General features: G+C 49.6%; 2 protein-coding genes across 3 annotated transcripts in view; one reads left to right on the forward strand and one right to left on the reverse strand.

Moving 5' to 3' along the window:
• Jing (AE binding protein 2 jing) overlaps window positions 1–28,000 on the forward strand; it is a 159,045-nt gene that overhangs the window by 52,168 nt on the left and 78,877 nt on the right. The gene's annotated exons all lie outside the window — the stretch shown is intronic.
• The window catches only part of Tsp (Thrombospondin), a 28,977-nt gene continuing 9,966 nt past the window's right edge, over window positions 8,990–28,000 (reverse strand). Inside the window, exons 5-10 of the mRNA XM_077674426.1 lie at window positions 26,149–26,358; window positions 23,487–23,708; window positions 19,919–20,107; window positions 17,377–17,683; window positions 16,087–16,325; window positions 8,990–9,422 (exon numbers count right to left, since the gene is read on the reverse strand). Coding sequence (XP_077530552.1) covers window positions 9,063–9,422; window positions 16,087–16,325; window positions 17,377–17,683; window positions 19,919–20,107; window positions 23,487–23,708; window positions 26,149–26,358 — 1,527 coding nt within the window. The 3' untranslated portion in view covers window positions 8,990–9,062. The remainder of the gene's footprint in view (window positions 9,423–16,086; window positions 16,326–17,376; window positions 17,684–19,918; window positions 20,108–23,486; window positions 23,709–26,148; window positions 26,359–28,000) is intronic.

A 28,000-nucleotide genomic window follows, 5' to 3' on the forward strand; every position in this document is an offset into this window, starting at 1 on the left:
TGGCTCCACCCTTTCTGCCAGCTTTGCGTGTTCGCGGAAAGGAAGTCATTGCTTGTATGTCGTCGGTTATTTTCGCTCCAGAGGCGCCTTTACTTCGTTTGCTGTTTCTAAGTTGCTGGATGATATGTTTGGTGTGCCGTTTTGACGCATGGATGTAGACTCTCCATCTGTTGCGGCGATGATAAGTCAGTTCTTAAAAATGAGTTGTAGAAAGTGAATGCCGCATGCATGTTCAGGACTGGTATCCCGAATATTGTGCTTTGAAAATACGGTAGCGCCGGTAGCCACGGTAGCGACGGTAGCGCGACGTAAGCTGTTCGCTAACGTTTATGTCTCAGACAAATATCGCCCGACTTGTGCTTGCTGTCAGTGCGCTTGTGAAGTCGCTGAAAACGGCTGACCAACTAGCCCTAACCTGCACGCCGTATGATGTCTATCGGATTAACGACAACAGAATTACTACCTCGCTTTTGTAATCGTGGTTTAACGACGATTTAGTCGCAATCGTGTCGTCGTCCGGCCGTTATTTGCAGCGGGGGGCGCACGTCTTCTGGCCGAGGCTCGTCCGCGCTCGGTCATAACAGCCGGTCGCAAAGCGATGGCGCAGCTAATAACCGTTTGCGCAACCCTTGTGTGCCGGGAAAGCAGCAACTATCAGCTCGTTCGCCGTAATTACACCTTTCCTGGCACTGGCCCTCAAAGAAACACCTAGATGAGAAAACCGGTTAGCCCTCGCGCAGTTTGGCGTACGAGTCGCCTACGGGGTGTGCTCTCCCACCCGCTCTCTCCGGGTCGACTCTGAGTTTCTTTATTATTGTCATGATTATTCATCTCCGGCTAAGCCTTTTTTCGTCAGGTAGTTTGTTCGGAGGCTGCGCTGTCCGCTTCGCCATCTTCGTTCATCCCTGGCGTCGCCTGAGCCTTTCCGTCCGGCGTAGCTTCGGGCTAATCTGCACTAATCTCTCTCTCTCTCTTTGCTACCAGTCGCGTTAGTCGGCCCCTTCCTACTAAAGTGTGATGAACTGTCTTGTAAGCCCTGCGGCCGTTGCCGCCAGGTTGCCGCCGCTTTCGCGTTCTGTCTGTCGTCTGCTACCGGTTTGGGGCGTGATTAAAAATCGTCTGCTACTCCGCTCAGGATCGTCTGCGTGTCCGCCGGAAGCTACTTACGATGGCGTCCCTGATGGCTATTTCTGTCTTCTGCACGTCTTCTGTTTCTTGCTGCTTTTCGCGGTTGCTGCAGTTGGCTGCCTGTAAGATAGCTTTATGGGCTGCGCCTTGTTTTTTAGAAGGCGTGGCGTATAAATTCATAGCGATTGCCGACAGTCAACAGCTACCGGTATCGAAAGGCTTGGTCGTGCGGTTTGTAATCACCGGGTCGGCTTCGGCTAAGCGCTGTACTAGAGTAGTCATTAAAGTGGCCTTAACGGCCTTCGTGGACGGTCACGTCTAACGGAACGTGGGAAAGGCGCTTGCCCCCGGTACATTGATCTAGATAAAGGAACAGACAACCGATTTTTGTCGAGTATATTTTCTTTATTCCAGATGAACGGGCATCACTTAAAACGCTTTAATCCGGAACGATTTTGATGATAGCGTCCTAGAACCTTTGAAGTCGAAATTTTTAGATCTACCGGCCAAACGTAACCCGGCAAAACGAATTCTGGCAGCCATGACAGTGGGCTGCGTTTCAACATACTTTTAACCGCACGTGAGGTTAAAGAGGTCTATAAAAACTTTCCCACGCCTAAAACAACAACAACCTATTACTTCATCCGGTTTTTGAATCACGTGATGAAATCGACGTAATTGTTTGGCTATGTAAGGTACATGTCGCCACCTTTAAGACTTCAGAAATTTTAGTGCAAAATTAAAATTATTTCCGCATATTTATTTAGAAATTGCTTGCGCTTGCCCTAGTATATAAAACGCTGGCTTTCACATAAGCTGGAGCGCAACCACTCCACAAAAATCAGTTGTCTGTCCCTTTATGGTTGAGTGGAGTTTAGGGCAGTGGGTTCGCGGTGCGTTCGTGGTTCTTTTCGGCGACCGGTGAGCGCAAGAGCCAACGGAGTTGCTGCTGTTTACTACGGTTTTGGTATCACATGACTGGATTGAATTGGGTGACGCTTTCGTATCCCACCCAAAGTGGCACCACATTAAGGTGGTGCCGCTTTGTCAGCGGAACTTTAAATATGCGTCTTATTTTAACAGCACCCGTCAATCCCGTCAATGACGTCGCCCGGTGACACGAGTCAGCGAGTTCAAGTGGTGACAATCGCTTAAAAGTCATGTTCCCTATTTATTTAGCCTAATTAAATTCATTTAACGTTAACTGAGCTTCATACATTTCTTACTCCTTCATGCGTGTCTACTGAGTGAACCGAAGTTGCTTGTTGCTCCAGCTATCACGGTGTACGACTGTAGTAGTAGTAGTTGCTTGATGTTGTTCCTTCCTTCCTTCCTAACTTCCTTCCTTCCTTCCTTCCTTCCTTCCTTCCTTCCTTCCTTCTTCTTCTTCTTCTTCTTCTTCTTCTCCTCCTCCTCCTCCTCCTCGTCCTCCTCCTCCTCCTCCTCCCAGAGCCGGATTCATGGACAGGGGGTAGAGTATGGGGTCATGTGCTGATTATATGAACCGGGTTCATTGGCTCGCCGGCCGCCGGTGCTTCTGTTTTCTGCACGAGACCGCGCCGCGGTCGTGCCGCCGGTGCCTCTCGCAGGCCCCGCCCCCTACCTATACTTCTCACCGGTCGTGACCGGCGGATCGAGTATGTAACGTCTGCCGCTAAGAACGTGGCCGCGGTTGCTCTGTGGCTGGCTGGCTGGCTGGCGCCCGCGTCGGTGTAATGCAGCGCGATTTGCGCACGGTGGCTGCGTGTTCACTCTTGCTTTTTCTACCATGGTAGGCACCGTGTAGCCCGCGCCCTCTTTGCCTGCTTTCGAAGCTACGGACGAACGTGCGTACGAACGTGGAGTTGCGCTGCTGAGCACGAGGTCGCGGGTTCGATTCCTGGCTGCGGCGGCCGCTTTTCTTTTCTGATGGAGGCGAAAAGCAAAAAACGCCCGTATGTACGAGATTTCGGCGCACGTTAAAGATCCCCAGGTGGTCAAAATTAATCCGGAGCCCTCCACTACGGCGCGCCTCATCGCCTGCGTTGCGTCGGCGCGTTAAACCCCACAGTCAATAAATCAATCAATCAATCAATCAATCAATCAATCAATCAATCAATCAATCAATCAATCAACGAACGTGGAGTAAATCCTCGTTATAACGAACATCAAAGCAACCTGAGCGGCAAGTTGGTCTTTTGACATGACAGGATAAAATGCGCGAAGGAAAATGATGGCAAAGAGACTTCTTTCTGTTGGTCCAAGCCTTTTCTTTTTTGCGCATTTCATTCCATCGTGTCATAACGAAATCGCTTTACTCCGAGTTTCTCGTTGTCCTCACTGCGTTTTGCTGAAGCAGGTTATTCCACGCTTGTATAGAAGTATCGCTTATAACACAGTCAGTTTTCGACCCAGATGACTTCTACATAGCGAGAGTTTACTGCACTTAATATTTTAGGCCTAGGTGGACCTGTTGGGGCCTGCATCGAAGTCCGTCGAGGTTGACGGTAGCCAATTATGTAGGCTATATATACACTGGAGGGTGTTCGTGGAAGTGGTCGCAGTGGTCGGTGAAGGCAGTCGCGCCCACACAAGTCAGGTTCAATTTCTGTCTCGCACAACGTGAGCGGGTTTAATAACGTAAAATCCGGTGTTGGTGATAGGAGCACTTATTTGCTCCTCTCGGCCTCTGCTACGTACTAGACAAGCGATATCGCCGCTCTCGCGTCTAGTTTCTTAGCCCTCACTTAACGCGCCGCTGACTGTTATCATTAGAAAGTTCTAGCGTAGCGGCTAGCCGCTAGCGTAGCGGCTAGGTGCGCATTCGTTCCGCTGAGGGACGACCTCCCCGTCGTCCCCGCGCGCGCATGCGCAGTCAGTCCCGGTAACTTGCAGCCGTATAGCGTTAGCGTACGCTAGCCGCTATGCTAAAACTAGTGGCACCAGATAAGGTTGCGGAGTATGGGCACTCTTTTCTCGTATTGTTCCATGCCGCCACCGTGATCACTGGTCAGTTCTCATCACGTGACACTTGTTTACACCGCGATGGTTCATGGGCACCGCCATTTTGTTATTTATGTGTTTTCTGTCGGTCAACTGTGGTAGTCTCAGCTTGTTCTCAGCTTGCTCACTTGCTTGCCTCAGTGACGGTACTCTATATCTTATCAAGTGACGCTAGCTAAAACTATCTGTCGTCATCGGTTTGCCCATCGTTGGGGCTGGACAATCATGTTAGCTTTCACCCCGTGGATACTGAAGGCATGACATTAGCGATGACGATTGCGTCGCATAGCGATCGTGCGTGCGAGTGAATCTTTTCTTGGGAACAGACGTTCACGGCATACCGTGGGTAAACGACTTTTCAACAGTACTCGCTCTACCTACATTCCAGCCGGATATGAACCGCTTTGAAACGCGTTCTCCCCCGGCACCTACTTGAGGGGAATCCCGGGCCTCCTCTCACCTCCCACTCCGCCAGGAAGACTCGCTTTTTCTCCGGGGCGGTTCGACGATCCTGCGGAACGCGCTCTTTGCGTTTTGACCGGCCCCGCCGACGAAGTGGAAGCTGACTCTCGCGCGACAGGGCACGCACGACGTAGGAGAAAAAAAAAAGAAAAGTGAGCGAGAGAAAGAGACACTCAACTCTTTCACATATAAACCACGTCGTCGTCTCGCCCTTTGGGTGGTCTCCTCTTCCCCCTCCGAACCTCCTCCTCCCCCTCTTCGTCGTGCTGTCTTGCAGGCGAGCGAACCTTTTACGTACTGTATACGCGCTGACAGATGCGAGGTCCCTGTTCTTATTAATGCATGCGAGCTTTTAGAAAGGTCGTCGGCGTAGTCGTCGCCATCTGGGAGGTTTGTTTCTTACCCAGCCTTGTCGGCTTGGTTTCTTTCTTTCTTCTTTTTTTTTTTTTTTTGTCGTCTTGAACGGAAGTGTTGCCGGGTGGAGATTTTGTTTGTGAAGCGCTTCGCGCTGACGCCTCTTGTCGTGCACCGCCTTGTCGCGTGAGCGAAGCGTGGAGCTTTTGACGCTCGCGTTTATGTATGACATCTCTGGCCGCGTCGTTTTTGTTGTCCGGGGATCGGCTGCCTGAGCGCGTCAGTGTTATACATGGTTGCACAGTGTTCCGGAATGCCGCTTTGAGGTGATGTTTAGCGGCGAAATGCGCTGCGCATTCCCCCCCCCCCCCCCCCCCCACTGTTGGGCTGCTGCTTGAAGGGGACGGTGTCTAAACTTGGTTCGTTTAATCCCCGCCTCGTATAGGCTGATTTGTAGCGCTGAAGAGCGTGAGTCTCTTTCACGTCCGTGCGTCAGACGTGTAGAAGGTGAGGGATGCCGCCCGCTTTAAGTCACTTAGGAATGCACTTTGTACACACTGCGTTATGCCCGGAATATATATATATATATCTGGATATATATATATATATATATATATATATATATATATATATATATATATATATATATATATATATATATATATCTGGAGGTCGTGGGTTCGGATCCCACCTGGCGGGCATTTTTTCTTCACTTTCTTTCTTTCTTTCCAAATTCTTAATCTGTTTCAATGATCTACCACATCCTCCCCTTTGCTTTCCGAGGTTTTCTCGACTGCCAACCCTTATTTCTATATATATATATATATATATATATATATATATATATATATATATATATAGAGAGAGAGAGAGAGAGAGAGAGAGGGAGAGATGCAGCCTGAATCGCAGGCGGATTAAATTGCGGTCACCGGCATTCTGGGCATAACGCAGTGTGTACGAAGTGCATTCCGACGTGACTTAAAGCGGGCGGCATCAACCACGCCCCCTCACCTTTTACATGTCCGACTCACGTGACAGATATATTCCTTTTTAAACTCTCTCTCTCTCTCTCTCTCTCTCTCTCTCTCTCTCTCTCTCTCTCTCTCTCTCTCTCTCTGTGTGTGTGTGTGTGTGTGTGTGTGTGTGTGTGTGTGTGTGTGTGTGTGTGTGTGTTTAAAATGACACGTCTTGGAACCGAGTTTTGCTCTTCGGTCGAATAAGATAGCCAATTGACAGCTGTTCTGCAAGTCCTTAACCGAAGATCCGCCTCACTAAGATTTTTCCTTTTCCGTAGTAGTTTCCGTGAAGTATCCGTCATGCCACGCGTACATTAGCTCTTTCCTAACATACGCCGTTTATCAGTGCTGCAAGTTCGTGTCAAACATACTGAAAGGGTATGCGGAACAGCGTACATTTACGCCTTCGCCGTGCGTTGACGTAATGGCCGGAGAAAGCCCTTCGAGACGACTCGACCACTTGCAACACCGGCGGGAGAAACTGTGACAAGACACTCCCTCTGGTGGAGAAAACTTTCTTGGCTAATTCTCCGAAGCCGCGAATAACCCCGCGGCGACGACTTTGATTTGAGCTTGCGTGTTATGCGTTGTGAAATGTTGTAAAGTCACGGACGAATGAAATGCGAACACGAAAACATGAACCGGAACACGCAAAATTAAAAATAAAAAGCGCGCCAATCCAACTTGTGAAAGTTGTCGGAAAGCGAAGCTGTAAACGACACCCACAACGGTTACCCATGCGACGTCATTTGAATTCACACACGTGGCTCTACGAAGAGCGCCGCGAGAGTTCGTGTGATGCTGTCACGTCGCGTTCAGCGAGGACGCAGGGGGTAAGTAAATCCGCAGCTGTGACCGGTGAGTACACCGTCTGTCTCCCCCGTCTCCGCGTGCGCTCGTAGCTCAATTGGTAAGAAAGCGGGCTCTCGCTCCGTTTCTCTGTTCGGTCCAGGTTCGATTCCTGGCAGTACTAGTTAATTATTTTGTTCGCGGGAATTTTCTGTTGACGCCAACGGTCGCAGCAGAACCCCTGGCTGGTGGGGGTACAAAGCTTCGCTTTACAGTACTGTTCGTGGAGGTTCAATAACGGCGTGCTATTGGTATGCTTATAAAGCCACATTTCGCAGCTTTGTTGCTGTAATTAAGCCAGGCGTCAATTAGACTTGGACGAAAAGAAATCGCGCTACTTGCGTGTTCTGGTTGATATTTTTGTGATCGTGTTTCATTTGACCATGACTGTACGTGACTCGCGTGAAAGCATTGGTGTGCTGCGTTTAGCATTTTCGCTCTTGTGTGCCGGTGCGTTTTAGTCAGCCAAGTGTGCCTGCTCACGCATGCATGGCTGAGACTCCTCGAAGTACAGTCTCCGGCTCGCCGCGGGTTGTTCGCAAGCAGTGAGAAATTTCCCACGCCGTAGAAATATATGCGAAAGACGAATCCAGGATCGCGTTTCGGCGAGTCCGAGGTGAGTCACAGACTGATTATAAAAGAGCCCCACTGTGAAGCCCCCACGGGGTGCGGCCTTCGAACGGTACTCGTTTCAGGCCCCTGTCCCTTCAGCTTTTTCCTTCACCGACGCTTTTTCTTTTTACTTTTAAAAGGGCAGGCAACCGATTTTTGTCGAATATATTTTCTCTATCCCTAATGAAAGGACATCACTTGAAACGCCTTGAACCTAAGCGGTTTTGCTGATAGCACCCTAGAACTTTCGAAATCGGAATTTTTAGATCTACCACCCGTATGTGTCCTCCCAAAAGGAATGCTGGCAACCATGACAGTTAGGCGTGCGGATACGTACTTTTAAGTTAAAAGTACAGTTAAAAGTTTTAACGGCAACCATGACAGTGAGGCGTGCGGAAACGTACTTTTAAGTTAAAAGTACAGTTAAAAGTTTTAACTGCACGTGAGATTAAAAGACGTGTTTAAAAACTTGTCCCCTGCTGAAACAACGATATGTGCAACCTTCCCTATTCCTTCATGCGGTTTTTGAATCACGCATTGAAACCGACGGAGCTGTTTGTTTATACGTACGGTATAGTGTCACGTTTTGACGCTGCGTTGCGCCACCTTCCAGACTTCAGAAGGTTTAGTGTTAAGATTATGTCCGCGTGCTTAATTACGAATCCCTTGCGGTTACCCCAGTATATGTAAAACGCTAGATTTCATAGGAGCTTGAGAACATGCGCCCCACAAAAATCGGTTGTCTGGCGCACGGCAGACGGAAATTCTACTGAAAACAGGGAAGGGGTGTCCTACAAAATTATTACGCGACACCATATTTGCGTAACTGTCCACGTCGGCAGCGGTTTGCAAGGTCGGTCCCGGTGTGTCACTCGCTCGTTTAGATTTAGCGCCACACATAGCGCATGCGCAAACAGAGTCGCAGCACAGTAGCGAGAGCGGTTTTATGTTCTTTTGGATCTCTTCCACTCCCTGTGCTCGAAAAGGTCGTCAGTCATTGCGACCCAAAATACAGGCATTCGTATGGTTGAATGTTGCGGTTTCATCGTAGGCTGACCTACTGTCTTCATCATCATCCGAAGCCTCCGTCCACCGCCGCAAAATAAGCGTTTCTCGCGTCGAATTCCAACCATCATCCTAATCCGTCAACTCCTGTAGAGGACACGCGTTAAGGTGGGCTGCCCGGAATCGAGTGCGGAAGGTTGCCTTCAACCGTTTTGGCGCGCCATCAGTGCTCAGATCCTCACTGGTTACGACGGTGCTGACTTCGCATAGCGCTACTAATCTCCGATCAACTTAACCAACGTATATGAATACCCGTAAGGTGCACGGGTCTTCAAGAGCGTGTCGAAGTAACTCGCGGGAGATTTCGCGCGGTGATACGAATCTCCAATCGACTTGAACGTAAGAGGACGCCCGTAAAGATGCGCTGCTCTTCAAGAATTGCTTGGGTTTTGGGCGAGTTGGTTCATATCGACTTGAAAATTCAGCTTGAACGAAAAACCACAGAGGAAGGAAACACGGACACAATGCTGCTCACTGTGTTCAAGCTCTTCAAGATTACTTAGAAGTAGCGCGCTAGAAGGTCACGTGGCTCGATCTTTATTTCTGCTCTCCCCATTTTAGTCGCCATCGTCGTATTTTTTCTCGAGACGGAGGCTAGACGAGGTTGTTGAAGGAGGTCCCTCCCAACAACACCTGCGAGGGCGTCACGCGGTCCCTGCGGGCCTTGTTTCTCAGCTCCGGCGGCAGGTCCCGGTAGGCGGCGTCCGGCAGGGCCTCGTTGCAGCGGTAGACCAGGTCGGACCAGATGATGGCCTCCTGAGAGAAGCAGAAGACGCCCAGGCGGCCTCCGCGCAGCGTCGAGTCGTAGATGTTGCCCGAGTCGGCGACCATCTGGTCGCTCTCGAAGATCCGCAGCCGGATCAGGCCCAGCTCGGGTCGGTGCAGCATCAGCCAGCGGTAGGCCACCTTCTCCTTCCAGCCCACGTTGCGCGGGTCCCGCCACAGCAGTCGTACCTGAGTGAATATCATCATCATCATCATCATCATCATCATAATTTCCACAGCAGCGTGGAGGCCTCTCCCTCTGACCTCCAATGATGCTACTATCATGCACGCACTTCAGGAAGGCTGTAAGCTTCCCCTTCCAACTTTCACTCAGTTTTGGGCAAAGTAAAGTTATCATCATCATCATAATCACGCACTGTCTGAATACACTCTTTGTCGCAAAGGTTTCTCATCTCATACATCGGTCGGCCCATCATTCTTCTCCTATTAGGGGCGAAGCCGCTTAGGGGCTAGGGCTGTTGGCGTCTCCTGTCGTCGTCGTCGTCGTGATCGTCGTCTCATGTAGTCACGATACTAAAACACCGCGAAACTCGTTTACGCCTCGCGCTAGAATGTAACGCGTGCTAAAAAAACGCCGGGGCACTCGTTTACGCCTCGCGCTAGGGAGCTTCGTGCTTCAAAGACAAGAGCCTTTTACAGCAAAGCTGTATACCTGTACCACACAAAGGTTTCACCTCTGTTGGCAAAAAGGCCAAGGCGCCAAGAATACACTTGAACACTGCATGCTTCGCCCCTCCACAGGTTTCACGGGGGTATAGATAAAAGCAGGCGAGGATAGCGGGGTGTTGTATAAGTGAGCCTGTTTATCCCTATAAACCCAGGATCAACGTGTTACCAACGATATACCGCAAAAACAAACGATTAAGAAGCCGCCGTATCACATGCCACACAAGTAAGGCTATGCGTAGCACGTGTGAAGACGGTTGTTCAAAAGCCGGTTGTTTTGCGGCGTATGCAAAACAAAATGTTATGCAAACACAGCCCTCCCGAGAGTCGATAAAAAAAAGGTCGTAAAACGAGGTCTGAAAAACATTGTATCAACTCGTTCCGTCGTTTTTCTCCCCTTTCAATCAGAAACTGTTTTTATTAAAAAAAAAAAAATTCGCACGGGGAAGCTTGTTGTGTATACAGAGCGGGGCAGCGGGGACATAGTCTTGGTTTATGATCGCAAAAACAAAGAAAAAATTGTCAAGAATCAGGAAAATGATCGTCTTCGTGAATTGATTGTTCTTACGGACACAGAAATGGAACGACAGAGGCGTAGCTGTAGCTCGACTGCAATGCTGAGGTGATGTTAAATCTAGGGTGCTCTTGTTTATGCGGAGATTCGAGGCGGCATCCTTTTCGCTTCGTACCTGCTTGACATGAAATTTATATTCTACCCGTGCCACACGTACACGTAAAATGACATTAGGTGCTTAATAGCTTTAACTTTTAATGCCCTTAATTTGCTCCCACACGCAAAAATCTAATGTCATTCGCTCTAATGTCATTTTTGGTTTAGGGAGTTCCGCACAACTCATTCGCCTTCACGAACGCATTAAATCTGCCTACTCTCGAACGCTATGAGCATCAAATGAAACCAACAAAACTCGCAGCACGAGAGTGCTGACGCGAAAACATAGCTGAACTTCGAAATACCGTATTTTCGCGCGTATAACCCGCGCCTGCATATAATCCGCACCCCCACTTTCAGCCCGCTGGAAAAGAAAAAGAAATCCTCGCGTATTGCCCGCACATTTGATACAGGAAAGGTTGCACCAAAGCTGCTGCTCAAGCGACACATCGCGTACAAATTAGAAAGAAAAAGCGTATATTTAGCAAGTAGAATGCACTGACTGCAAGGCCAAAGTGACAATTCCCTCAGTGTCACTGCTCTCGCTAGAGCTATCACTTCAGGCGCAGTTCTCACTGTTGTACAGAAGGTCATGGTCACGACACAACGCGCACTGGCGTGAAGCTTCACTAATGGAAAAACCAGGCGTATTATCCGCACCCCTGCTTTTCCACTGAAATTTTCGCATACTTGGTGCGGGTTATGCACGCAAAAACACGGTAAGGCAATTTTTTGTGCACTCTTGGTGGCGAAGTTCTGAAGAAGACGAAGTTCATTAAAAGAGCGGCAAAAGGAAAAGAACACCGTGGTACGCGTCGTTTTGAATTTTTCGGATTTGGCTACCGCTGGCAGGAGACGGCAGCTGCTGAAGCCACTTTTAGAAACGGCTCCCACCATTTTTAAGAAAACAATATTTCTCACAATGTTTCCTTTTTACAAAAAAACATTTTTAACCCTTGTACGACGTTTTTCTCAACGTTAAAAACTTGTGAAATACGAGTGCATTTCTCTTTTTTGTCATTATCACCATCATGCCGAACACAGTTGATTCCCTCGCGTTTTCGCGTGTAGCAAGGCCCGCCCGAATAACGTCATTCGGGTTCTTTTAAGGCCTTGAACACTTAATGCCATTTTTTCGTGTATACGTGTGGCACGGGTGACCTGCCACACCCGTGCGCTGTGGCCTAGGCGCACAGCGCTCGAACAGCCGAAAATGAAAGGAACAAGTTATAGAGCAAGTGCACTGTCACCTGTCGGTAATTCGGCGTCTGTTAATTCAATCCCATCACTTAAGTCGACAAGTTGGTACATCCCTTTACTGTGTGAAGCGGTTTATTTCTTACTTCGGTCGGTGGGGAAATTCTTGGGCCCATTTTTCGAGCACATTTTTAGTAGTCCCACGAGGGTGTTATTAACGAGAGTAGGCTGTATTATCGCTCTCAAGTATAAAGCAAATTCGAGGATAAGGGCAAATTGAAATTACTGAGAAAGATAAAGTTGTTACTAAGAGTAATTTTGTTACGGGTGACACATGGTCGAATCACATGTGAAACTGACCTTTCTAAGCTGGTTCACCTTTTTATTCCAGATTTCAGAATGCATGTTTAATCACCCGAGAAGCAGAGCGCTATGTAGAACGGAATGACACGGAACGAAAAATGACACAAAGTGTATAAAACCTTAAGATACCCAATGACATTATTTGGGCGGGCCGCGCTACACGCGAAAACGCGAAGGCATTAAATGTGTTAGGCATGATGGCGATAATGACCAAAAAGAGAAGTGCACTCATATTTTTGAAGTTTTTAACAGAGAGAAAACCGTCTTACAAGGGTTAAAAATGTTTCTTGCGAAAGAAACGTTTGAGAAAACGTGTTTTCTTAAAAATGGTGGGAGCCGTTTCTAAAAGCGGCTTCAGCAGCTGCCATCGCCTGCCAGCGGTAGCTAAATCTGAAAAATTGAAAATGACGAGTAACACGATGTTTTGCTTTTTGCCACTGTTTTAGTGAACTTCGTCTTCTTCAGAACTTCGATACCAAGAGTGCACACAAAATCGTCTCTTTTCGAAGTTCAGCTACGTTTCCGCGTCAACGCTCTGGTGCTGATAGTTTCGTTGGTTTCATATGATGCTCATCGCGTTCGAGAGTAGGCAGATTTAAAGCGTTCGTGAAGGCGAATGAGTTGTGCGGAACTCCATGAACCAAAAATGACATTAGAGCGAATGGCATTAGATCATTGCGTGTAGCAGCGAATTAATGGCATTAAAACTTAAACCATTAAACACCTAATGCCATTTTTCATGTACGTGTGGCACGGGTGTTATTCTTTGGATTCTTCATGGTCCAGAAGGCTTAGGATTGGCCTTAGAAAATTTTCACAAAGGGTGTACATTCATGACTCCGCCGGGAGAGTTATCTACAAAGTGTGTACATTCATGACTCCGCCGGGAGAGTTTTCATGACTCCGCCGGGAGAGTTATCTACAAAGTGTGTGCATTCATGACTCCGCCGGGAGAGTTATCTACAAAGTGTGTACATTCATGACTCCGCCGGGAGAGTCATCTACAAAGTGTGTACATTCATGACTCCGCCGGGAGAGTCATCTACAAAGTGTGTACATTCATGACTCCGCCGGGAGAGTCATCTACAAAGTGTGTACATTCATGACTCCGCCGGGAGAGTTATCTACAAAGTGTGTACATTCATGACTCCGCCGGGAGAGTTATCTACAAAGTGTGTACATTCATGACTCCGCCGGGAGAGTTATCTACAAAGTGTGTACATTCATGACTCCGCCGGGAGAGTTATCTACAAAGTGTGTACATTCATGACTCCGCCGGGAGAGTTATCTACAAAGTGTGTACATTCATGACTCCGCCGGGAGAGTTATCTACAAAGTGTGTACATTCATGACTCCGCCGGGAGAGTTATCTACAAAGTGTGTACATTCATGACTCCGCCGGGAGAGTTATCTACAAAGTGTGTACATTCATGACTCCGCCGGGAGAGTTATCTACAAAGTGTGTACATTCATGACTCCGCCGGGAGAGTTATCTACAAAGTGTGTACATTCATGACTCCGCCGGGAGAGTCATCTACAAAGTGTGTACATTCATGACTCCGCCGGGAGAGTTATTCATGACTCCGCCGGGAGAGTCATCTACAAAGTGTGTACATTCATGACTCCGCCGGGAGAGTTATCTACAAAGTGTGTACATTCATGACTCCGCCGGGAGAGTTATCTACAAAGTGTGTACATTCATGACTCCGCCGGGAGAGTTATCTACAAAGTGTGTACATTCATGACTCCGCCGGGAGAGTTATCTACAAAGTGTGTACATTCATGACTCCGCCGGGAGAGTTATCTACAAAGTGTGTACATTCATGACTCCGCCGGGAGAGTTATCTACAAAGTGTGTACATTCATGACTCCGCCGGGAGAGTTATCTACAAAGTGTGTACATTCATGACTCCGCCGGGAGAGTTATCTACAAAGTGTGTACATTCATGACTCCGCCGGGAGAGTCATCTACAAAGTGTGTACATTCATGACTCCGCCGGGAGAGTCATCTACAAAGTGTGTACATTCATGACTCCGCCGGGAGAGTCATCTACAAAGTGTGTACATTCATGACTCCGCCGGGAGAGTCATCTACAAAGTGTGTACATTCATGACTCCGCCGGGAGAGTTATCTACAAAGTGTGTACATTCATGACTCCGCCGGGAGAGTTATCTACAAAGTGTGTACATTCATGACTCCGCCGGGAGAGTTATCTACAAAGTGTGTACATTCATGACTCCGCCGGGAGAGTTATCTACAAAGTGTGTACATTCATGACTCCGCCGGGAGAGTTATCTACAAAGTGTGTACATTCATGACTCCGCCGGGAGAGTTATCTACAAAGTGTGTACATTCATGACTCCGCCGGGAGAGTTTTCATGACTCCGCCGGGAGAGTTATCTACAAAGTGTGTACATTCATGACTCCGCCGGGAGAGTTATCTACAAAGTGTGTACATTCATGACTCCGCCGGGAGAGTCATCTACAACTCGCTAGCGCCAAGAGCCCGGCACACACCCGACCTAGAAATCGCAGGGGTAGTCATAGAATGTAAAACTTGCTTCGAATGGGCGGATAGGAGGGCGCAAGTACCGGGAAGTATCGGGTTTCGCTCGAAAACCAGCATACTTATGCGGGTCTCACGGAAGAGCCAACGTCCCAGCAGCAGCCGGCCGCCCTCTCCCCGGACTGACTCACACGCCGCCGGTCGCAGGATCCGCCATGGGCGTGCACGGGGGGCGCCTAGCTCCGCCGGACGACGCAAACTATATCACGGCCCGAGCACGCGCACAAAATTGCGCTTAGCGAACAATGAGTCACGATCCCTGGCGCTCTGAGGGTACGCAGCACGGGAAGGAGTGCAGCGTTTTGAAGTTTCTGGTTATTTGCTCGAAGCGGGACGGCTTTTGTGATTGGATGCGACGTAGGCCTGCTTCCAAGCGGAGTTTGTCCCCCCGTACGTACGTCAAGACTCCTCTTTCAACTCATAAGCAGGACTGCTCTGCACTAAATGAGGCGTAACCCGCCAGCGGAACGAGGTTCGGTGTTGCGATACCGCCCTGTTGACGGGCAGGGGGGTGTGAAGAGATGGAAAGGCCGATAAGAGGTGGTGACGGGTCTACCGGCTCCTCCAGTCAGTTTAACATAGCTGTGCAAATAGGCCCCCGCTATAGTTTTAGCCGTTAACTCTACCAGACTGTTCTGTTCTCATAAGAATCGTCATCATCATCACGCATTCATGTCGTTCGTTCATCATCATCATCATCATCATCGGCCTATTTTCTGTCCACTGCAGGATGAAGGTATCTGATTGACTTCCAACTGATGCTGGTCTGTGCTGCCCGAACCTATTCTTTGCCATCGAATTTCCTTATCTCGCTCCTCCACCGAGTTATCGGCCTTCTCCTCTTTTTAGTCCTCTCTCGGTAGCGAATCCGTTACCCTTAGGTGTCCACCGGCTGTCACTTCTCCGCATGACACGTTAAGCCTAATAGCCGCTCCATTCGGTTGATTTGACCCTGGATATAGTGCACTCGAGTCAGAAGTATCGCTGACAGCAATTTTTTAAGCTTTCTCTTCAACGCTAGAGGCTTTACTGCAGGGCCGAATTCTCTAAAAGGAGGGCGTCGTCCTGAAGCGACGTGGTACTGCCATGACTGCCATGAAAATGCATGTATTCTTGGGTTGGGGCGTCGCTTTGGACGAGGGGCATAAGAGTGCACCAGGGGGACGCCTTGCGTTTTCTACCCCCCTCCCCCCTCTCGCCCAAAGTGACGCCCCAGCCCAAGAATACATGCATTTGCTTGCCAGTACCGCGTCGCTTCATAACGGCGCCCTCCTTTCATAGAATTCGGCCCCAGGTTTGATTATCAAGATCTCCGTGATTGTGACTCTGAGGACAGTACGGCCATGAGAAAGACGGGCAGCACACGCACCTGTCCCGGCGTGTCTCCGGTGTGCCACAGGGCGTTCCTGAGCGTCTCGCCCGGCTCCGTCTCGGAGTGGACGAGCTTGAGCTGGATGCCCGGCTCGGCGACTGCGCGGAATGGCGTGGCCTGCCAGTACGTCTGGCTGCTCTTCTTCCACATGACGGCGTAGAAGTGGCCGTTGTCCTGGTAGCCGAACACGAAGCCCACGTAGTCGTCGTCCACCTCCGTGTCCACGAAGAAGGTGCCTGTCCGGGAACAGAAGAGGGGCGAGAGGAAAGGCTTGCGGAGTGCCGTGAACAGTGGTATTTTAAATGGTATTTTAAAGTTCAATCTTTACCCCCCGTGTCCTCACCCCCAGCTGGATATGACTCCTAGTCTCGTCAGCGTCATCATCATAATCAAATGCTTGCGTCCACTGCAGGACGAGGCCTCTTTTAAGGATTTCCAGTCACATTTATCCTGGGTTTGCCGATTTGCCCCTAGATTTTCTTAGTTCATCACTCCATTGAGCCCATGTTCTTGCCCCTTTCCTTTGTGCCCCGTTGGTAGCCATTTTATTAAACGGATGGTCCACCTGTTGCTTGTTGTCCGCATTACGTACCTGCGCAACCCCACTTCTTTCGCTTTATTTGAACCAACATGTCTTCCGCCCGAGTCTGTTCCCTAACTCACGCTGCTATTTTACTTCACCCGTAGCTTTTAAAGCGCAGCTTTCTATGCTTTACTGATGGCGATGTAGTTGCGCAAAAACGCACTGCAGGAAGGCCACCCTTACACAATGGTTTTCCAGAAAGGCACATCAATCATACCACACACGTAGACAATGGAAGGTCTTTACGCCAAAAACACGCAGGGTACAGCACTGGAAGTCGACACATTGGCATTGTAATAGAATCGCTGATTATGATGAGCGTTCCGTCATCGCATTCGGATTGCTCAGCATTTTCTTTGGCTTCGTTGCGCAGGCGTTGGCTTTGGATTTTGACTTAGTTTAAGTAGACTTTGACATTGGATTTTGGACTTGGATTTGAGAAAGCGTCGTGTTTTAACCATCTTTATCTTTAGAAAGTGGCTTTGGTTGCGTGCATTGTAGTCCTTGTCCTCGTATATCCGTTGTTTTCCTGCCTTCTTCAAGCCTAGACGATTTGTGGGCCTATGTGTATTCTATTGACAAGTCGTCGTTTATCCGTCGTCTACCACAGCAACCATGCTTGAACCTGAGCTGCCCACGTGAGTGCCCCTGCATGTCGAGATGGTCCCTTTCCCCCTTGGTTTCCGTGGACGACGGTCTCATACCTTCGAAGTCGACGCCCCCGAAGTGCTGGAAGCCGACGGCCAGGCCCGGGTCCGAGTTCATGGTCTGCACGATCTCGGCGCCCTTGTTGTAGACGACCCAGTGGGGGTCGATCTGCGAGTCGCCCTCGGGGTCCAGCACCACGGTCTGGTAGGCGCGGAAGTCGGTCGCGTACACGCGCCGGTTGTCCGGGCACACGTCCAGGGCGTCCGGCACCGAGTCCCCGTCGAAGTCCTCGCGGCACGCGTCCCCGACGCCAGTCCGGTTGGTGTCCCGCTGGTCCGGGTTCGCAACCAGGGCGCAGTTGTCCTGCAGATTTTTTTTTTCGGCGCAGGAAAAAAAAAAAAAAAAAAACGTTCACGGAAATTCTTACGCTTCGCGCGTGCTCTCCAGCGCTTTCAAAAAGTGCAGCTAGCTGGACCAGTTGGTTCATATTGACGGGGATGGGAAACCAGCGAAAAAAGGACGCGATACAGAAGGAGAGACGAGACAACACAACGCTGTACTAGCAACTGAAATTTAATAGAACCGGATACACCCTGTGAACAATAAAGCCAATGCATGCGCCAACACGTATGCCTGATTCGATCAAAAAAATGCTAGTTTCACTTAACTTCTCGTGCTTTCGTATAATCACCGCTCAATTTTGTAGGAACACGATTTCTTTATCGCCGAGGGAAATAGGCGGTGCGATAATGCAGTTGCCTTCCTCCTGTTTGATGAAGAACGCTTCAAGTATTTCGCTCCCATTTTTGGTCCTTGCTTTCCCAAGAATCGTCACACAGTCAAATATTTGTTCGCACTTGCACTGTCCACAGTTATAGGCAAGGTGTCCGGCTCCTTGAGAACTAACTAAGGAATCACTCTGGAAGGCTGACCTCGACTGACCTTGGAGTCGACACGAATGATGGAAGAACTCAAGTGAACCGGGAAAGGTCACAAGCGAAGCAAAGCATTCCAGCTAGCTGTGCATATGAGAGGTGAATAATCATTGATTGGTGATTGATAAAAACGGTTAGTAACGTGGAATTAAGATAGATTAAGACGAATAAGAATGGATTGAGGCGGATTAAAATGAATTGGGAGGGAATAATGATTGATTAGTAATTGATAGAAATGGGTAGTAAGTGGTATTAAGGTGGGTTGAGATGAATTATGACGGTTTTTTTTTCTACCGCGGGCGTGGTGCTGCACCTGTACTGAAAGTGAAGCCCCTGTTATAACGTAGACCTCGGGATGAGAAACTGGCTTCGTAATAAGCCATACCTTGTTAAAAGCGGTGACTATCTGCTCTTCATGCACCGAAGTTGGGACCATAAAGTACTTCGAACGAAGATGAATCTTGAATAAAGTTTTTTTTTTTTTGTTATGGCGGGGGTTTTATAATAAAGCCCAGATATTCCTGCGGAGAACGGTTGTCGCGCGGACCCCATGAATAAACATCGAACTTCGAAGTCAGGTGACTGTTTAACATGCGCAGGGCGTTCTCACCTGAGCGCCTGAATAGGTTAGTTCTTGCCATTGCAGCCACAAAAGGGTTGTTTTGCCAGGTTATGAATGTAAAAGTGTCAAAGCACCAAAAGCGACATTCCGTTTCCTAGTCAGTGCAGACCGGCAACTTCCGGTGCGATGCACATGTTTCATTAAACGTGGTGACGGTTTCTTTTCCGCTCCTGAACCGACATAAAAGATACGAAACCGCTTTTACTAACGAAAAGAATGCGCAGAAGTGATCCGAAGGACCATTTTCCCAATAAGAAATCGCAGAAATAAAAAAAATCCCGGGCCATCTCCGCTAACGTGAAACCTGGAGAGGGGCGAAGCATGCAGTGTATAAGTGTATTCTTGTCGCCTTGGCGCTTTTGCCAACGGAGACGAAACCGTTGGGTGGTAGAGGTATACAGCTTTGCTGTTAAAGTGTCTTGTCTTTGAAGCACGAAGCTCTCTTGCGCGAGGCATAAATGAGTGTCACGGTGTTTTTTTCATTTAGTACGCGTTACGAAGCGCTCCAGCGCGAGGCGTAAACGAGTGTCCCGGTGTGTTCTTTTCGTACGTGTTACGTTCGAGCGCGAGGTGTAAACGAGTTTCGCGCTGTTTTAGTACCGTGACTACATGAGATGACGCTTACGGCGACGACAGGAGACGCCGACAGCCCCAGCACCTGAGGGGCTTCGCCCCTAAAAAAATGGAGAGTTGCTGGGGCTCGAACCCGGGATGTAAGCTTTAAAAGCCGCGCCGCTACCCGCTAGGCCACACAGCCGGAACAGCGTGGTTATATTATCAGGTGATCAAAAAGACTACGGCAGTGTTCAAGGTTAACCAGTAGCGGCTCTGGTTGCAACAGGAAGTGCTCGAGCTGCACCGACTTGGAAGCGGAATGTCGCGCCCCAAAGGCCTCATTTTCTCGTTAAAATTACGTCAGACGCTTCTAAAAATCCTCCTCCAGTTGGCAGTTGAGGTGACTGTGAGAGAGAAAGAGGTTCCCAGCCTGCACCACATATGTATGGAGCGTATACTCCGTAAGCCTCCGTGCACCGCACTCGCCTGGTTGTCCGGGATGCCGTCGTTGTCCTTGTCGAAGTCGCAGGCGTCGCCGTCTCCGTCCGAGTCCGTGTCCAGCTGGTCCGCGTTCGGGTCGTCGGGGCAGTTGTCCCGGCTGTCCTGCACGCCGTCCCGGTCCCGGTCGATGTTGTCGTCGCACGCGTCGCCCACCAGGTCCCGGTCCGTGTCGACCTGCGGGACCGCGAGTTGTCGGTATCCGGACGCGTAGAATTCGAAGGCACCCGCCGCGGTGGCTCAGTGGCTAAACCGCTGTGCTGCTGAGCCTGAAGACGCTGGTTTGATTCCGGCCGCGGTGGCTGCTTTTCTGATGGAGGCGAAACGCGAAAGTGCCCTCGCGTGTGGAGATTTCAGCGCGCGTTAAAGGGACCCTGCAACACTTTCGATAGACGCTTTCACTCTTCCTTCGCGTCTGGAAGCACTGCGAAAGCTACAGTTATCGCCAGCACGGAGCGGCACTGCGTGATTTGCTCGCGCCACCAGATACGCGTTCAATTTCTGCTTTGTTCTCGTGGCTTTATTTTTGAAGTTGCTATCGGAAAGCGTTCATTGCTGCAACTGAAGGAAAACCGGCCAACAGCCGCTATACGGCCTCAGTGACGTAATTTGGGCCGTCGAAGAACGTTGAGACCGGCGAAGAGAGAAAAATCATTTGAGCGAGGTTATAAAGTTATCTGATGGGCATAGAGCAGTAATTTTTGGCTGAGGTACTTTTCTTTTAAGATTTCAAAAAAAAATTGAAAAGAGTTGCAGGGTCCCTTTAAAGGTCACCGGGTGGTCGAAATTAACGCGGATCCCTCCACTACGGCACGCCTCACAGCCCAAGTGTGTCTTCGGCCGGTTGAAGCCCTCAAATAAAGAATTTGGGGGGAATCAGCAGCGGCAGTAGTAGCAGCACTTGTAATGTGAAATATGAGGACCCAGGGTCCAAGCAGAGGGGTATGAGTGATGAGAAATGCCGGTGAGGGTAAATACAGGCGAAAACATATCAGCTGCTACCTATCCTTCTTTTTTCACTCATGGTTTGGTCTTGGGGGTCGTAACGAAGGATGCGATACAGACCCAGCATTCCCAGTACCAGTGCAAAAAATTCTACATAATTCGCTGTAGGAATGCCTGTTACGCACACAAATGATCGGTCGCATGTCTTGAAACACTTCGAAGTAAGCAATAAGTCGAAGTATGCGAGCGCCTTTAGCTGTAGTGCAGGCGTTTTTTTTTTTTTTTTTTTTTTAATGCAGAGCATTGCAGTAACTCACGATGTCACCCGCGTTGACGTCCGTAGTCGTAGTCCGCACCCGTCCCCCTACACTATATAAAAAAATACTATCCGGCGCCTGGTTTCGATCCCTCGACCCTGCGGGCGGAACGCAATGTACATGGTGCTCTACCCACTGCGCCGCAAAGCCGACACAGAATGGGAGGCTACGAACGCGCCTTATATCCTTGACTCATTCAAACTACGTCAAGAAGCTGCTGATACAACGCATTCACTACCACCAGCTCCCCAAACACTAAACGTTAACGCAATACACCCACCCCCTATGCGACGCATTTACTCGAGTCCCCCTCGCGGGGAGATGGGCCCAATTTTTTTTGGTTCCCCCCCCCCCCCCACATTTACAAATAGGGCTCTAGACAGCCCTCACCCGGGTTTTGGGCGATATATTCAACTGCGCTCAGAAATGCGCGATGAGCCGTTTCCCTTCAGTGTAAAATAAGGCAATGTTGCTGATAAAAAGTGAGGCAGCTATTTTTTTTAGTTACAAATCCCGATTACTTTAAATGGGCATGCTGCTAGCGTGGCGTAGATTATCTGAAAACGGGCCTAAAGATATATGATCTAAACTGGCTACCGAAGTCTGCGGAAACCCTTGTTTGCAAGCACTGAAAAAGAGAAGAGCTGAAAACGGTCGTCGTCAACGTGGAAGCGGCGTGTAGGGCGTGCGACTATGTACTCAGAGTGTCAGAAAACTTTCCTGGTCAGTTTAATTTTTATTGGTTGTCTCGCGTCGCCTACGTTCAGGGGTTGTTCGGAGATGCACTTTCGCGTACCTTGCTGGTAATATATGGTAATGTTAACGTTCGTATTCACGACGGCTTTTCCGCGACAAATAGCACCAGTCAAAAGCAAAATGAGAGAGAAAACATTTTGGAGATTCCTCACGCGATAACGTCTTGCCGAAGCAAGGAATGCCCGAAATAGAGATGAGGGCCGGAGAAGGGTACCATGAAATTTCCGGAGGTTGTTCCGACTCGATCCCCTGCCTCCTGTTATCTCGTTGGCCACACTTCGATAATTCATTGCATACCAAGCTGTTCGCTGCTCTTGTCTCTGCTTCGTTATTTATCCCGTGTGAACTTTGGTCAAGCTCATCCATCCTACAGCAGTGGAAGATAGGAGATTTAGTAGATGCGTTCCGCCAATGCAAATGAGGACGGACGTAGGAAGCAGCGCACGTCCCGTCGACTCTGGCGTGTGTCCCTTCCTTATTGCTCTGGTAGAGTGGGTCTATGTACGCATCGTCATCATCATCATCATCTTGCTTGTGTCCACTGCAGGACGAAGTCCTCTCCCATGCTTGTACAGCTCCGTTCCTTTCTACATTGCCCTAGTGGACATGCAGCTAAAGGACGTTTTAGGACCATGGGCTTGTCCCAAACGTGCTTTACGGGCTACAAAAGCTCTGATAGAGTACCTGCAACACACAGGTCTAGACCAGTTGCTGTGGATAACTCGCCGTTTCTGTGCGCATCAAGTTTTTGAACATCATCGCCATCATCTTCGTCACGCCGTCAACTGGCGTAGCAAGTTAGGCATTTTAGCTCTGCTAACATCGTCAGACTTCATTAAAGATATCTCTCTCTCTCTTTCTCTCTCTCTCTCTCTCTCTCTCTTTCTCTCTCTCTCTCTCTCTCTCTCTCTCTCTCTCTCTCTCTCTCTCTCTCTCTCTCTCCACCTGTGACTTTCCTAATTTAATCATTCATCGACTTTCCTTTCTTCCAGTCTCGGCTTCTAGAAGCCAGTGTGTAGCTCTCAAGACCCAGCGGTTGTCAGTTCTTCGATTACATGTCCGGCCACAGTCTACCCTTCCTGTCTGTGATGGCCACACTGTTACCCTGGTAGTCTACCGGTTAGATGTCCGTCCCAAGCATTGGACGCCCAGCCCACGTTCAGTTCTTGTTCTTGTTCTTGTTAGATGTTAAGTTTTTAAACCTAATTTCCTATCATGCATAATCAAAACTTGCCCTACACACCAGCCAGCACAATTGCCTTTTATTGATTTTACTATTTGTTTGGCTTACACGTTTTAGTACCTACGTTTTTTTTTGTGGTAATCGCTTTTGTTTGGCGTTCTTTGCCCTAGCTGGCCTTGCGCCAGAAACATCCAACTATCATCATCATCATGCAGTTCTTCTCCCTGATTTGAGCTATGATATAGCCCAGCTAAGTTTAAGCGGTGCTCGCCCGATATCCCACGCATTATTCGTTGCGCTGATGGGAATGAGCTCTCCCTCCGGGCCGATTCCACGATCTCGACGTCAGCCGTACCTGGTCGATGTTCGGCACTCGTGGGCAGTTGTCGCAGGCGTCGCCCAGTCCGTCTCGGTCGGCGTCGGCCTGGTCGCCGTTCGGCACCGTGGGGCAGTTGTCGCGCTCGTTGAGCACCCCGTCGTCGTCCGCGTCCTCGTCGCAGATGTCCCCGCGACCGTCGCCGTCCGAGTCCACCTGGTCCGGGTTCGACACCAGCGGGCAGTTGTCGCACGCGTCGCCCTGGAAAAAAATTTAAAAAAAAAACGGCTCGTGACTTGGCGAAGCGTAGAGCACGCGCTGGTCAACTACCGTATCGGAAGCACAACAACACGCGTTAACCGGATAACGCACATACGCACAAAGAGCGGAACTGCGAAAGTTAGCGCGTTATTCTAAAAGCAAGACGCAATATTTTTTCATTGCTTTGCTGTTTCGTGACTACGGCGAACGTATACCGGCAGTCTCTCAGATTTTTCTTTGCCACCTCGGTGACAAACGGTCTCGCGTGTTGCCCAAATGACTAACAAAATATTTTTTGTTTGCCCATTAATAAATGTACAGCTTTTATTCGAGGCTACCCAACGTTATGGTGGGAAAGTAATGACTTATAAGCCAGGGTCGCTTTTTTTTCCCTCGTGCGGCTGCTCCAGAACAAGGCAGCGGTGTGAGCGCGGCTTAGGCTCCTGTCACGGTCGCCGATGCCGTGCCCTGTGTGGAAGACGGGTCGATCGTGTATGCGATTCCCTTGTGTTCACTGCGGCTGAGTTCCGCACGCGACGACTCACGCCACTCTGTACAGCACGTTGCACGCCACTGGTTCGGGACGAAACGGCTGTTTACGCGGGGAGGGGACGTCTGGGGGGGCTCGCATCGATCGTTTTAGTCGACGGGACACGGCTTCTCTCTGCTGCCGCCTGAATGTGCCATTTAAAATCCCCGCACGTGTTCCTTGTTTAAATTTGCATAGATTTTGTCAATATTTTAGACATCAAAAAGATTCGACCGTCCTCTGGTCTGTGGTGCGCATGCGTAATTGGAGGGTCCTGTCGACTGCGCCAGTTCTATTGCCGTTGACACAGTCCGATGATAAAATGGTTGCTCTCAGTACATAATCGAGGGTTCAAGGAAATGTCGTCTGGTCAGGCATGAGAATGTACAAAATAAAAGGGAACACTGACCACGCATAAAAATATAATTGACGTTTCGGAACCGCAGACGGGTTCTTTGTTCACTGAGTTAAGACAAGTTTTGTACTTGCTCTGAGTACGAAGGTGAAAAAGTATTGTAAAGCGGGGCTTCGCAGCGAACAAACAGACGGTCTTACAGCGGCCGAGACACTTTACCGTCTGTTTTGTCTGATGTTGCAACTGCTGATAGTATACCGTCGGTATCGTTCGGGAAGAAACCACGTGAAAAAGGACAGTTACGTTGGCTTTTGCTGTTCGCTGCAGAAATGTCAGTTGAAAGCAGTGAACTTCGACGATGTAACAGTAGTAGCCGTGAACTGTCGACAAAACGAAGTTCAAGGCAGCTGCGCGAAGTAGCAGTGACGGGCGGTAGTCTGGGTCTTTAACTTGGTCACGCATTCTACTGTTCAATAACTCTGCTCCCTTTCTTAACAGTAAGTGTGGATTCTAGCAGCTGTTACGTTAATCTTCGTTTACGTGTTCGCAATGTTGTCAATTTACCTCGCAAAAGAACATAATAGTTTCCAGGGTATTGCCAAAAAACTCATACCGTCACCGCACAGACTCGCTGTGACGCCGAAATTTTATTTTTGTTTAGACCCACCGTTAAAGCTTTCGAAAGTCACCGGTTTGTGCTTCTCTATACGTAAGAAAAGTTAAGCGGCTCTTGTGCACCGTTTATACGGCCCGCGAAAAGCTGTATACGCGTCCCAGGATCTAACATCGGATGAACTTCGTCGATAGTGCCCGCAATAAGCTGAATTATTCGCCCTGTCGATGAAAGTGCGCGGGAAGCTGCCGTCCGAGAAACCAACCGCCTCGGCGGCGCCGACACAACAAAACGGAGGACAAAAGAGGGTCGCCATCCCGCCTTGCTAAAGTGGATGTCCAGCGAAGCAGTTGTCGGCCACTACAAATGCTACTGGGGGAGGGTACGAAATGATTCTCGTCATCTCGGTGGCTTTGTCGCTTGCGCTCGGCTTCTCTGGCGGCAGATCCTGGGTCCTGCCTAGCCCGACTTATGCGCTCGGCGTCTTGGGCAAGAACTGCTCACTTTAGTGACACTAGTCCTGCCTAGCCTTCAAGGATAATCTGCAAGCATAATCTTTACTAGGAACACATGGTCCCATTGTTCACGGGCGCCTTACCACCCATAATGCGGTTTCGATGCTTGTTTTGTGTGTTTTTTTAACGAATACTGATCTCTATGCTGCACGCCTGATTAGCCTGACGCGTGCGCTCGGCGTCTTGGGCGAGGACTGGTGGGTCCTGCCTGTGTTTTTGTTTACGACACGAAATTTTCCGACCATGGCATTTTAACAAATGTGACAAAACAAACATTGTCTTGGCGCTATTTGGCCTCAGACGCCCTTGCGCCAATAAAATATACATAGTAGTAGAAATTTTCCGACCATCTAGAGGCTAAGAGCTTCGCTGCAAAAAAAAAAGCACAGCGGAACGAGTTGTGAACCCGCGCGGTGCGCTCTGCTCGCCTGGTGGTCCGGTCCGTCCGGGTCGGTGTCCTCCTGTCCGGGGTTGGCGGCCAGCGGGCAGTTGTCGGGCCCGTTGGGCACCCCGTCGTTGTCGGCGTCGTTGTCGCACGCGTCGCCCTCTCCGTCGTTGTCGGCGTCCTCTTGGCCCGAGTTGGGGGTGCCCGGACAGTTGTCCGCGTAGCACCGGACGTGGCGGCACGGAAGGGCGACCTGCGAGGGGGGAAAAGATAGTAACATGGTATCATGAATCCGTTGCCGTGTGTGCGTGTGTATATATATCGTATACCCGCCGCGGTGGCTCAGTGGCTAAGGCGTTCTGCTGCTGAGCACGAGGTCGCGGGCTCGATTCCCGGCCGCGGCGGCCGCTTTTCTGATGGAGGCGAAAAACAAACAACGCCCGTGTGTACGAGATTTCGACGCACGTTAAAGATCCCCAGGTGGTCAAAATTAATCCTGAGTCCTCCACTACGACGTGCCTAATCGCCTGCGTTGGTTCGGCGCGTTAAACCCTACAATCAATCAGGTCAATAACATATATATCAAACTCAAGCGCTCCTTGAAGTGGCGCTGCCGTTGATGCGGCGGTATTCTTGTAGCGGTTCTACTGTTCAAGCGGCTGTATCGTTGAAGTGGTAGGTGTCGCTAAAGCGGGGGTATTGTTGAAGCGACGTTACCCTTGAAGTGGTGAGTGTCGTTGAAACGGTTGTATCCGTAAAGCGGTTGTGTGGGCGATGGGGCGGTACCTTTGAAGCAGTGGATATATCGTTCGAGTGGCTAGTTGTGCGGTGCGGTATCCTGCCGCTGAAGGGCGGTGGGATGAAGGGGTACACTAAACTAATTGTGTGCATTAGCGGCCTCCACTCCTGCCGGAGCGCGGCCGGTTGCCGCGGCATGACACTGCTCTTAATCCCGCTTTTATTTATTTGGTAATTATTGGCCCCTTAACGCGGAGGTTTCGGCCCTAGTCCGAACTTTTTGTTCCTTCCTTCCCCCCCTCCGTACATAACTTCTGCCCTCCCGTCTTCCTCGCTTATTTCGAATTTTACCAATTCCGAAATCCGCAGATTGGTATGTCTGCTTTTATCTTCGTACTGCGCAAAGCTGACAATTGTCGAAAACTTGCGCCAAGTCATCATCATGATCATCATCCTATCTACGCCCACTGCAGGGCAAATGCCTCTCCCATAGATCTTCAAGTATTTCGATACTCTGCTAACTGCGACCAGTTTATCCCGCAAACTTCTTGATTTCATCTGCCCATCTAACTTTCTACCTCCCCCTGCCACGCTTGCCTTCTCTATGGATCCACTCTGTTGCCCTTAACGACCAACGACTATCTTGCCTTCGCATTACATTCCTGCCCACGCCCATTTCTTCTTCTTAATTTCTACTAATATGTCCTTAACACGCGTTTGTTCCCTGACCCACTCCGCTCTCTTCTTGTCCCTTAACGTTACACCTATCATATTCCGTTCCATTGCTCGCTAAGTCGCCCTCAATTTAAGTTGAACCCTTTTAGTTAGGGTTCAACTTAAATTGAAGACGACCCAGCGAGCAGTGCGCCAAGTATTAGCCTTCGAATTCAGAAGGCGGTCTTGTGTTTCCTTCGTCCAGGAGCCTAACAAAGCCGCTTTTTATAGGCGTGACGATCTTCCTACGGCACAACTTTATCCTCGATGCTCTAGCGGCAAGGAAGAGCTTTGCGAAACGCTCGAGAACTTTGCGTAATTGGTCACCAAATGTCGCCGCTGTTGTTGTGTTCGGCCCGTTTGAACTCGACACCCTCGCGGTGCGCATTACAGAACTGCGAACTCATTAAAGACACCACACACCTCAAGCCGGTGAAATCGCC

The sequence above is a fragment of the Haemaphysalis longicornis genome, unplaced genomic scaffold, assembly GCF_048455015.1.
Source record: "Haemaphysalis longicornis isolate Haplotype H1 unplaced genomic scaffold, Haemaphysalis longicornis Haplotype H1 scaffold_6, whole genome shotgun sequence".
Classification (NCBI taxonomy): Eukaryota; Metazoa; Arthropoda; class Arachnida; order Ixodida; family Ixodidae; genus Haemaphysalis; species Haemaphysalis longicornis.